The 11,030-nt window shown below is 57.9% G+C and overlaps 1 protein-coding gene across 1 annotated transcript in view; it reads right to left on the bottom strand.

The window, feature by feature from the left end:
* Positions 1 to 607: 607 nt before the first annotated feature.
* RP1L1 (retinitis pigmentosa 1-like 1) overlaps positions 608 to 11,030 on the bottom strand; it is a 14,962-nt gene continuing 4,539 nt past the window's right edge. The window contains exons 2-6 of the mRNA XM_008572046.1: positions 7,537 to 7,678; positions 4,158 to 5,877; positions 1,549 to 4,006; positions 1,160 to 1,401; positions 608 to 908 (exon numbers count right to left, since the gene is read on the bottom strand). Of these exons, the coding sequence (XP_008570268.1) occupies positions 608 to 908; positions 1,160 to 1,401; positions 1,549 to 4,006; positions 4,158 to 5,877; positions 7,537 to 7,678 (4,863 nt within the window). The remainder of the gene's footprint in view (positions 909 to 1,159; positions 1,402 to 1,548; positions 4,007 to 4,157; positions 5,878 to 7,536; positions 7,679 to 11,030) is intronic.

The raw sequence follows: 11,030 nt of genomic DNA, 5'->3' as shown, positions 1-11,030 counted from the left end.
AATTGTAAAAGAGTGATGGGAGGAAATGTGTCACCCCACTGACAGAATCATCTCCCGTGACGTTTTACGAGCGACCACTTTCCATCTTTTTTTGCATTTTCCAATTTTTCCATTATAAAAAAAATATGAATTAAGAAAAACACTTGGACTTCGGGACTGAGAACAAACTTTATCAAACGACCCTGAATTGATCTGCTTTTCCCAAAGATTTGCATCTGCAGAGTCACCAAATCTATTCAAGACTAGCAAAAAAAGCACCTCAAAGTCAAATGTGCTGAGAGCTGGGAGAGGCCGAGGAGAAAAGTAGCAGGAGATCAATAGGAAAGAACGAGAGAGTTGCCCGCTAGGAAGAAGCAGCACACACAAGCCTCCGGACACTTCCAGCCCGTCCATCCCCCGACGGCAGGCCGGCTCTGCAGAGACCTGTCTCCAGCTGTGCACGGACCGACCGGGGGGGGGCTCAGGGCTGTGTCCTTGGAAAGTCCTGGATCTTTTTCCATGTCCTTTATACATCTCCAGTGGATGGGAGCCTCAGTCAGGTTTGTAGACAAAATAGCAATAAAAACCGAGCTCCCAGGCGTATGATGGTCTGGCACCTTGACCTTTTCTAGAAATCTAAGTCGTCTTGACTGAAGCCATCTGGCCGGCCCACCCCCTGGGTGAGGGCCAGGCTTCCTGCTGCCGTCTGGTCTTGTAAATCAGAGCGCATGCCTGGCCCCTGCTCTGGAGTCCTTGGGCCTGAGGGGGTCCCATCTTGCTCGGAGGTAGAGTGTTCTGGATACATCCCCGTGACTTTTCTTTCTGCGTGAGGGGCCTCTCTGGACTCTGCTTCAACGTCCCTTATGTCTGCACTCAAATGGTCTTCTGGGCCTTTCTGAGAGGCCTGAGAGCCATTGCCCAGAGATGANCTGCACTCAAATGGTCTTCTGGGCCTTTCTGAGAGGCCTGAGAGCCATTGCCCAGAGATGACGTGCTGGAGGAGGAAAGGCCTGGTTCGGGGTCCAGCCTTTGGTGGGGCACGTCTCCTTCTGGGCCAGGGGTGGGCATGGGCCGCCCCTCTTGGTCTGGGCTGCTGTCCCCTGAAGCCTGGCCCGACTGGCCCTCTGCTAGACCAACCCTAGGGCTACCTTCATTCTCACTCTGACATCCTCCTTCTGACCCAGTCTGTCCCTGTCCTTCAGCTTCCAGGGCCTTTACAGCCTCGGTGCCATTGCTCTGTGCTCCTGGATTGGGGTTCCCTCCTTCCAAAGCCTCGTCCTCCGAATTGTCCTCATTCCTGGAGCCCCCATCCAGAGACTCTTCCTGCTCATGCCCACCCTGCTCCTCATGCGCTGCTCCCTGCAGGTCGCTGCCAGCACTGGGGCAGGCGTCCCCTTCTCTCTCCTGAGCGGCGGCACCATCCTCTCTTTCCCGGGAGCTGGCCCCCTCGGTCTCTGCTAGCTTGGGATCTTCCTCTCTGCTGAGTCCCTGGCTTCCCTGTCCCTCATTTCCCGTGTCCCCTTCTCTCTCCTGAGCGGCGGCACCATCCTCTCCTTCCCGGGAGCTGGCCCCCTCGGCCTCTGCTAGCTTGGGATCTTCCTCTCTGCTGAGTCCCTGGCTTCCCTGTCCCTCATTTCCCGCGGCCACCCCAGGGTCAGGGCCTAACCCCAGCTCCAGCCCCCCATCGGCTCCCTGGATGGTCCTGGTCCTGGAGGGCTCCTCCTGAAGCAGCTGCATCCCTCCTGTCCCAGGAGCCACTTCTGCCACCTCCCCATCATCGCACCCTCCTTTCTTCCTCTGCAGAATCTGCCGCAGGTCAAAGGCCTTGGTGATGGGCACGCTGGCTGCCCCCATGGTGTCCTTGGGGGATGCAGGGATTGCTTTCTTCCTCACACAGGCCTCACAGGGACAGAACTCGTCCCCCTCAGCCTCCCCATCTAGCCAAGTCCCCTGGGCTGCACGGAGGGGTAGCCTGTCCTCCTGGGCAAGGGAGAGGGGCTCCCAGTTTCGGGTCTGCTCAGAGAAGGCCGAGAGGTTGTGCAGGCCCTGGAGGCGGTGCCTGCGCTGTTCTGCACGCAGGAACATCTTCTCCCCAAGAGCTCCCCTCTGGGGCAGGCCCCTGCCCTTCCCCTCGGCCCGGCTCTGGATCTCCTGGAGTTCTCGCTCAGTGCTGTCTCGAAGCCGCCGGCCCACGTCCTGCTCCAGCTCAGCTGCCATTCGGTCCAGCAGGCAGTTGTCCTGCAGGCTCCAGCGGGCTCGGAGCTCAGCCACAGCACTGACAAGGTGTGCCAGGAAGGACTGCTCCATCTTCTCCAGCAACCTGAACACCCAGAGGGGATCAGGGTCCAGAGAGGCTCTGCAAGCCATAGATGTGGCTGTCTCTTCAGTTTCTGGGGTGGACGTGGCCTGGGCTTGCTCGTGGACTGTCACTGCTGCTCCAGGTGGCTCTTCTAAACCAGGCTCAAGCTTGGGACTGCTTTGACTCTCAGGAGCATCAGGGTCCCCCTCGCTGAGATGACCAGGGGGCTCTCTGGGCTTCTCTGCACTCCCTGGGGGGTGCAGCCCTGCAGAGGCAGGGTCTCCTCCTGCTTCCTCTTCCTGCAGGCCCTCGTCTCCCCCTGGGCCTCCCCCGTCCTCCCCATCTGAAGAGCCAGCCTCCAACTCCTGGCCACTGGCTCCTCTCTCTCCTGGAGACCCTTCCTCTTCGACCCCCTCTTCTTGCACCATGCTTGCAGCTAATCGGTTTGGGTCACTGCTCAGCATCTGCTCTCTGGGAGCCCTCCCGGATCCGTCCGAGTTGGCTGCAGGAGCCCACGCCCGGGAGTTGGAGGAGGCTGTGCAGCAGTTCGGCTGCTGGTTTACCGGGTCCTCTGGGTTCTCTGAGGTTCTGGAGTCAGATCCCTGGTGGGGCATTTCTAGGGGCAGCTCCACCTTCTCAGAGGCCAGGGTGCAGTCCACAGCACAAGGCCCGCTGCCCTCCCCCGAGCCTCCGGAGCCACTGCTGACATCCACTCCCGAAGAGGACGTTGGTGTGAAGTCCTCAGTCATGGCGTGGGACCCGAGGCCCGGCAGAGCCTGGCACAAGGCAAGCTCCTGCAGGCCCGAGTCCTCCTGGAGGCCTGAGTCCGGCTGGTCCGGCCCAGGGCCACACCCTGGCCACAAGGCCTGGGAGAGGCTCAGCAGCTCCTGGTACCAAGCGGAGTCTGTGAAGCCCCCTTTGCCGGCAGGAGACCCAAGATCGTCATCAAAGAAGTGCAGCCTGGTGAGGCAGGTGATGAGGGCCCCGGCCGAGCGGCTGAGCCTGGTGGCTGCCGTGTGGGATAGTTCTGGTAGGCTGCTGGGCCGGTCCTGCTCAGAGCCCATCAGCACCTTCAACATCTGTGTGGAGGCAGAGACCCTGCCGGGCAGCATGCCCCAACTCCCAATGCAGCCCACAGAGGCCCCTCCGCCTGCCCCAGCCTCCGCAGGGGCTTTGGAAACTCCCACCAGAGCTGCACTTTGGGGGAGACCCTCTGCTGATTTGGGACCAGCATCTCCAGTCACTGGGATGGCTCCAGCTGGCTCTAGGTTCTCACTGGCATCCCTTTCCAGGGGCTGTTGTCCGGCCTGGGCTAGCTCCCCTGGGTCTTTGGGACAGTGGTCATCACCAGGGTCCTCCCGGGGGTCCCCTGGGCTGTCTCCAGCCACATCTGTGGTCTCATCCACCATCTCAAGTTTCATGAGTTCAGTTTCTTCTGGGAGGTTGCTCAGCCACTCACGGACCACGGCATCTGGTGAGGCCTGGGGCAGAGTGCCAGGCGTCACGCCACCATCCCCCACCTGTACCCCCAGGCCTCCCCCCACACCGATGGTCATACCCTGTGACACCCTCCTGGGCCCAGCACCAGAGCTGGGGCTACTTCTTGCTGCCCCTGACTCAGGGCCTGGGGGCAGCACACACCCTACCTTGAGTGTTTCCTGCCCCCGCTCACCCCTACCGGGTCCCCAGTCAGCACTGCAGTCACCATTGCTGCTGGAAGTGGGCTTCCTGGTACAGGACCACCCCATGGAGGGAGAGGAGCTATACCCGTGGCACACCCAGCGGGCGTCAGAGAGGGGTCCCCCCGAGGACCGTGTTTCAGCACCTGTGGCTGGGCTTCCTGGTACAGGACCACCCCATGGAGGGAGAGGAGCTATACCCATGGCACACCCAGCGGGCGTCAGAGAGGGGTCCCCCCGAGGACCGTGTTTCAGCACCTGTGGCCCCGTGGACCGGGGATGCCCCCACCTGTGAGTAGCAGTGGCCTCGGGGGTCTCCTGGCTCCCCTGGCACAGATGAGGAAGACTTTTCCACCAGGCAGGAGTCAGACATGCGGGTGGGCATGGGGGCTGCTGAGCCCGCCCTGATCTCGGAGTCCCCTGCCATCCCAACAGAGGCAGTGTCACAGTGGTAGAAGTTAGATGCGCAGCTGGAGTTACTCACGGGTGTGACAGAGGCGCTGCTGACCCTGGGCACGTCCTGGGAATGAAGGGAACCCGAGGTGGGAGGCCGGGGGACCCTGGAGCCCCGCTTCACATGCGAGGAGCTTTCAGAAAGTCGTGGTGCCAGGCCATCGGGGTGGGCCCTTCCTCTGTCAGGAGGCCTCGGCACTTGCCGGGCTGCAGGTGAGTCCAGCGGGCAGCCGGTGTCCCTGCGGTGTCCGTGCTGCCTGGGATGGACTTGCTGGACCACTTGGCCAAGGCCAGAAACGCCGGCTGAGCCCAGAGCACTAGCTCGGCTCTTCTGCGGCCTCCTCCCCCGCTGGGGTGGGGCACAGGCAGAAAGAGGGGGAGAGCCTCCTTTGGTGTCCCAAGAGCCAGAATGGCCCAGGGGCAACCTCGGCAGGGACCCACCCCTGGCCTGGAGGCACCAGGTACCCTCTCCGCATGTCTCTGCCTGTAGGTTCTTGTCCCTCAAAGATGAGGGAGTCTGGGTGGGAGAACCAGGACCACCACCCCGAGTGGCCTTCTGCTGGGAAGTCACAGCCCTCGCCTGGCCCAGGCAGCCCCCGTGCCATCTGCCCCGTGCGCTGGACTCCTCGGGACACCCTGTACTGGCCAATGTGTCAGAAGGAGCCCCTTCTGCACTGTGTTGTTCCTGGCTGCCTGGCCCCGCTCCCTCTGGGCAAGGGCCAGGTCCCTGGCCAGCTTCCCTCACTGCCTCTGTCTGGGAAGCAGCCATGGGGGCTGGGCTGCTGCTGCCCACGCTGCCCTCCGGGGTCCTGGGGCAGGAGGAGTCTGGCTCAGAGCCTTCAGGACAGCTGGCACTGGAGGCCGGGCTGACACTGTCCTTGCAGCCTCTTTTCCTGCCAGCGGCCGCGTGGCCACAGGATCCCCTGCAGCAGGAGGTCAGCCTGGACCTGGTCTGAGAAGAGGGTCCCTCTCCCTGGGAGGTGTTCAGGGGGTTCGTCCAGATCTCATACCTGGGCCCTGGCTGCCGGCCGTGGCCGAAGGCTCCCTCAAATCCTGCCTTGCAGGGCCCCGGTCTCTGCAGCCCAGGCTCCCAGAAGCCCCAGGGGTGGCCCTCCCACACACAGCGGAGGGGGTCCACCTCCCCCAGGACAGGGCCCTCCCCGCTGGCCCGCCCCACCCTCCGTGAGCACAGGTGTGTGTCCTCGCCAAGGAGGTGGAAGCGGACTTTCATCTCCACAGACAGGCTGCCATCCTCATTCACGCAGACCTTCTTCTCCAGGTCATCTCCAGCCACCAAGGAGCCAAGCTGGGCAGGCGCATCGTGAGCCTGCTTGTTGGGGGCAGTGCCCTCCCAGGCTCGATCACCAACACCAGACCTCTCCGACAGCAAGGAGAACCCCCGCGGCCTGCCGCCCGACCTGGGCCTCGAGTGGATCACGCTCGGCTTGGCCTTTGGCCCCCAGCTCCCTGGAGTGCAGTGAAAAGTAAGAGAAAAGAGGAAAAGATAGTGAGCTACGGGGGACATCAGGGTGAAGGAATAAGGGGGTCGCGAGCCTTCCACCCCTAAATCACACTGCTGCCTCCAGAGCCACACAGTCGACCTGGGCCTCGAGTGGATCACGCTCGGCTTGGCCTTTGGCCCCCAGCTCCCTGGTGTGCAGTGAAAAGTAAGAGAAAAGAGGAAAAGATAGTGAGCTACGGGGGACATCAGGGTGAAAGAATAAGGGGGTCGCGAGCCTTCCACCCCTAAATCACACTGCTGCCTCCAGAGCCACACAGTAAGGACAGAGCCATTCTAGAATGATCAGTCCCAGAACTGCCCATCTGTGAACCGGCACAGCTGAGCCCCACGGACTTGAGTCTGAATTCAATCTCAACTCCGCCACCTGCCAGCTGGGTGGCTTTGGGCAGAGCCTGCCTTCTGAACTGTAAAATAAGCGTAACAACGTGTCTCTGGCAGGTGTGTTCTGTGATGCGCGGCCTTGTGTATAATCCTGCGCAATTGCTAGCTCCGGGGAGATTGCAGAGACAGCGGCGTCGACAGGCAGAGCAGCGGTGCCCAGAGCCAGGCCTGCCCTCCCCGCCCGCCCCAGCACAGCCGACGGAATCAACAGGCTGCGCCGTGCTGGCGTAAACTGCAAGATGCTTTGCCACGGCTAATGGCCATTTTCATCCTGACACGCATCAGCCTTTGCTGCTGATGACTGATTGCAAGGACCGACCTGGGCACACCAGGTAAGGTTCTGATAGTCCCTCCCACACCCCAGCCATGAAAAAGAGAGGAGGAAGGAGCCTCTGGGGACAGAGAGAAAAGGCCCTCGGAAAGAATGGGGTCCTCAGGACTTTCTCTCTCCATCTGCTGTGCTAACACTGGCTGGAGGGCAGGGCTGAGCCTGGGACCTGCAAAAACACAGACCCACGAGCACGTGTGGCAGAAGCCTGCTCCTCCACAGCGCTCACCGAGACTGCGGCTCCTGCAGGAGGGTCTCTGTGCCCCCAGCCCCTGGGGTCCAGCAATCACCAAACTGTTGCTGGTGTTTTCTTAGCTTTTTACAAAGGGTAATAGTTTGTTTCTCACCAAAATTTACCCAGTCGTTTTCATAAGCTTTTATTCTGCATTTGTTCATTGTGCTTTTTGAAATAATGTGTTTTGGTTGTTTATTGTTTTTGTTTTTGTTTTTTAAATAACAACGCCTAGACTGTGTCACAGTGCAGGCCTTTTGCATGGGTACATGGTTGTTTGATTGATGGTCACGGCTAGCTTCTGTCCTTTCGGCCCCTCTGCAGGCCACAGCTATGACTCTTAAAGGAGGCAACTGCCACACACGCACGGCCCGCTGCCTCCACGGTGTCATGCCCACCGGGGTTCTTGATAAAAGTTCTTTTAGAGCTTGGAAACTTCAAGTTCAAGATCTCCTAATCTCTATTCTCCTTAGATATCAGACTCTGCTCTCTCATGTTCCAGCCAAATGTTCAGCCCAGTTAAGGTTGATGGTGATGAGGATGAGGCAAGAGAGACCCCAAATGACCCCAAAATATGGGCCAAAGGCAGGAAGAAATACCTGCCCCACCCCCCGAGCCTCTATTCAGTTCAAGTCAGGTTGGGGGACCCCCAAACCCACTTACCGTTTTCATTCCTTAAAGTCAACCCAGATGAAGTTTCAGTCCAATGTCTGCCAGCGTCTTCCATGGCCAGAGGTCTGAAGGCCTCATGACCGGCACACAGCAGCACAGAGGGGCCACACAGCAGACTCTGCAGAGAGTCCACCTGAAGGAGGAGAGCATGGCGTCAGCAGCCCTCTGCCCAGGAAGGCTCAGGCCACGGAGGAATCCAGTCTCTCCAGTCCCCTCCCAACTCCTGGTCCAAGGAGGGATCCCGCCTCCCCCCGCAGCCCCTCAGTGGGGCTGGGGTCCTACCAACACGATCTCCCTCTCCACTGCACCCCTCTCTCCCCCACAGGGAGGCCTGTGATCCAAAGGTCACTGTGGATGCCTCAGGTGAAGAAGACTTTGGCGCCTTTAGCCCGCTTCTCTGCCCACACGTCCACCCTCCAGAATGTGTATTTCCTAAAGCAACCGGAGCAGAAAGCCCCAGCTCCCATATGGAGATCTGACTCACTGTCCCACCCTTTTCCCAGGTGAGAGTTCTCTCAGGTGTGGTCTGTGTTTTCCAGCACGATCTGAGCCCATGGCCTCTGCCTCTGCCCAAGAGGAGTGGGAAGGAGCCAGGCACCGCTCCCCACAAACTCCTGCAATAGTCTCTAGGCCCCTGCCCCCAGCCACCCCTGGAGCCACCAGCAGGACAGCCCCCTGCCCACTCCTGGCCTCAGAGCTGAGCAGGCAACATCACTGCTGGCTTCCACTCCGGGAAACAGGTCTCTGCTTTTGGAAAATCTCCCCAGGTCCTAGATGCCCTGTACATCTGAGAGCTTGTGCCGTGGACAGTGTCACACTGTAACTAGCGGTGTTGGGGGATGTATTTCCTTCCATCTTAAAAACACAGAATATGTTCTTTCTTACTTTTTCAAATTAGAAGTGTATGCTCATTAACAAGGAAATGAAAAGAAGACATCCTCTCTCCCCAAAATGACATTTGAGTTTGTTGGACACCAGATCTTTCAGCCCAGTTATTTAGAAGTTTGTTTTAAGCTACAAGGTACACTTCTTCCTTGACTTGGATTTCTAGTCCATCCCCAAAATACAAACATGACCCGAGTCCATCAATGCGCAGACGTAGCCATTCTTCCAGGGAATCGAACTCTCTAGGGAGGAAGATCAATTGAGGGATAAATGACATTCCCATCCCTAGGGAGAGAGAATCCAGGAACCATGGGGAAAGGCGTGTTGTCAGCATCCGTCCAACAGAGGACCTGCCGGCCGATGATCGATTCCGGGAGCAATGAGGTCATCACATCTTACAGCAGCTCTACTAGCCCTGCAGTAAGTCTGCATGAAACACCCCAGCATCTCTTTCTACAGCTAACTCGTTTTGTGCCTGCTCTCCCCCATGCCACATCCACCAAACTGTGAGCTCACGGAAGGCGGAGACCCAGTCTTGTCTGTCTGTGTCCTGCATGCAACGCATGCTGCTCCACTGTAAATGCACAATAATTCAAACACGTCCTCGCATTGTAACTTGAGATCATTACTGCTGCTCTGTCACTTGACAGCCATACAACCATGAGCAAGTTACTTAACCTCCGTACCTCACATTTTTATCTGCCTACAAGGGATAATATCAGATCCTCATGAGTTTTGTGTGGTAGGTGCTACATCCTAAACTAGTCCACTTCTGTCCCACCCTCTTTCTGGTGTGCTTTCCTGGACTGCAGAGCTTAGAGCACTGCAAACCCTATTCCTGAGCTCCCTTGCAGCTAGGGCTCTAAACCAGAAATAGGCTCTGCCAATTTGAGGTTCCTTGTACAGTGGTGTGGAGCATGGTAGTGGAGCACAGACCGTCTTCCTTTTGCTTTTGACTGTTGCCACCAGCGAAAAAATAGTCAAGGATGCAGAGAGGCACGTTGCAGCCGAGATGGCAAAAGCCACCCTTGCTATCCCAGTGCCACTCACCAGCTTCTGAGTATCAGCAGACAGCTGTGCACGCCACCTTCCCGTTCCAGATCACAGCAATGCTGGGCTGATTCTAAACTCAACAGTCCCGCTGGTGATCCCCCCCAACAACCACTTTCTTGATTGTGTTAGCAGTGTTTACCCTGACAGGTCAACTCAGTGATTTTTCTGGGAACGTTTTCCAGGAAACTGGCCTCCTCTCCTCCAGCCTTGCACTGAATCTTTAAGTATCAGACTCTCCGGGTATAATTCCTCCCCACTTAAGATACCAAGAGAGGATTCTGTTTCCTGCACTGAACCATGGCTGACACAGCATATGATATCAGAGGTGGTCACAGGTGACAGACCTTCAAGGATGGGAACCTGGGTTAGTTGCTGACCTGTTGGATTTGAAGGTGGTGCTACCCTGGGGGACAATGGGACACCAGTGGCTTATGGCACACAATGACAGAGTGGGCTCTTACCTGGCCCCTCTGATACTAGTAAGCAATGCTACTCAGAGCAGGACTTTGGCTCACCACTGGCTGCCATGGTAGACTCTTGGAGTGAGAAAAAACTGCAGAGCCAAGGGGTGGGCTGTCTGCTTCTGACTTAAAAAAAGTCGAGTAAAGCTGAAGGTCCAAACTCAAGTTCAAGGATGGCCAGAGGACTTGGGAGCTTCTACAACTACTGCCAAAGAATCTCTTTTCTCTTGTAGCCAAAAGTCAGATGCGGAATTGGATTCTGCTGGCTGCTGAAATACAGCCGAGCTGGGTGTGTGTGACCCATCGAGCCAAGAGCACCATCAAAGATCATCGGGGGAGGTGACACGTGCTAGGTCAGGCTCAGAAGCGTGAACCGAGGCGAGGACGGTGCTGGAGCAGGTGGCTCACACTCACAGCTCGCCTGCTCCTGGGGTGTGCCACCTCTCCTCGGCACACACCTGTGACCTCCTGAGAAGCTCCCCAGGACCAGCTAACTGAAGAAGAAAATCCTCGAGTCTGGGTTTTGGGGGGTTGCATGCAGGTTGCCAACAGGACCAGAAGTTGGCTATGCTAGGTCAGGCTCAGAAGCATGAACCGAGGCGAGGACGGTGCTGGAGCAGGTGGCTCACACTCACAGCTCTCCTGCTCCTGGGGTGTGCCACCTCTCCTCGGCACACACCTGTGACCTCCTGAGAAGCTCCCCAGGACCAGCTAACTGAAGAAGAGAATCCTCGAGTCTGGGTTTTGGGGGGTTGCATGCAGGTTGCCAACAGGACCAGAAGTTGGCTGCTGCAACATTACAGACCCACTCAAGGGCTACAGCGGGTGGCGGGTAGGACAAGTCCAGGGGACAATGTGGTTTGGTTGACTTTTTCTCATGGATGGAGCAATGGCAATAAGTTCTATAGCAATTTATGGGCTGTGGTTAGTGGCTCGATCTGACTGTTGGGGACTCAAATGGAAGAAAACTGAAGGACTAGTGACACAGAAGCCTGGGGAGAGTCTGTGGCTGGGTCTCTCAGTACTGGCCCAGAGGCGGAGAACACCTGTGTCCCTGCGAATGCTCACCAAAAGGTAACATCGTGC

This window comes from Galeopterus variegatus, unplaced genomic scaffold, assembly GCF_000696425.1.
Source record: "Galeopterus variegatus unplaced genomic scaffold, G_variegatus-3.0.2 Scaffold748, whole genome shotgun sequence".
Lineage (NCBI taxonomy): Eukaryota > Metazoa > Chordata > Mammalia > Dermoptera > Cynocephalidae > Galeopterus > Galeopterus variegatus.
This window is presented reverse-complemented; position numbering and strand designations above follow the sequence as displayed.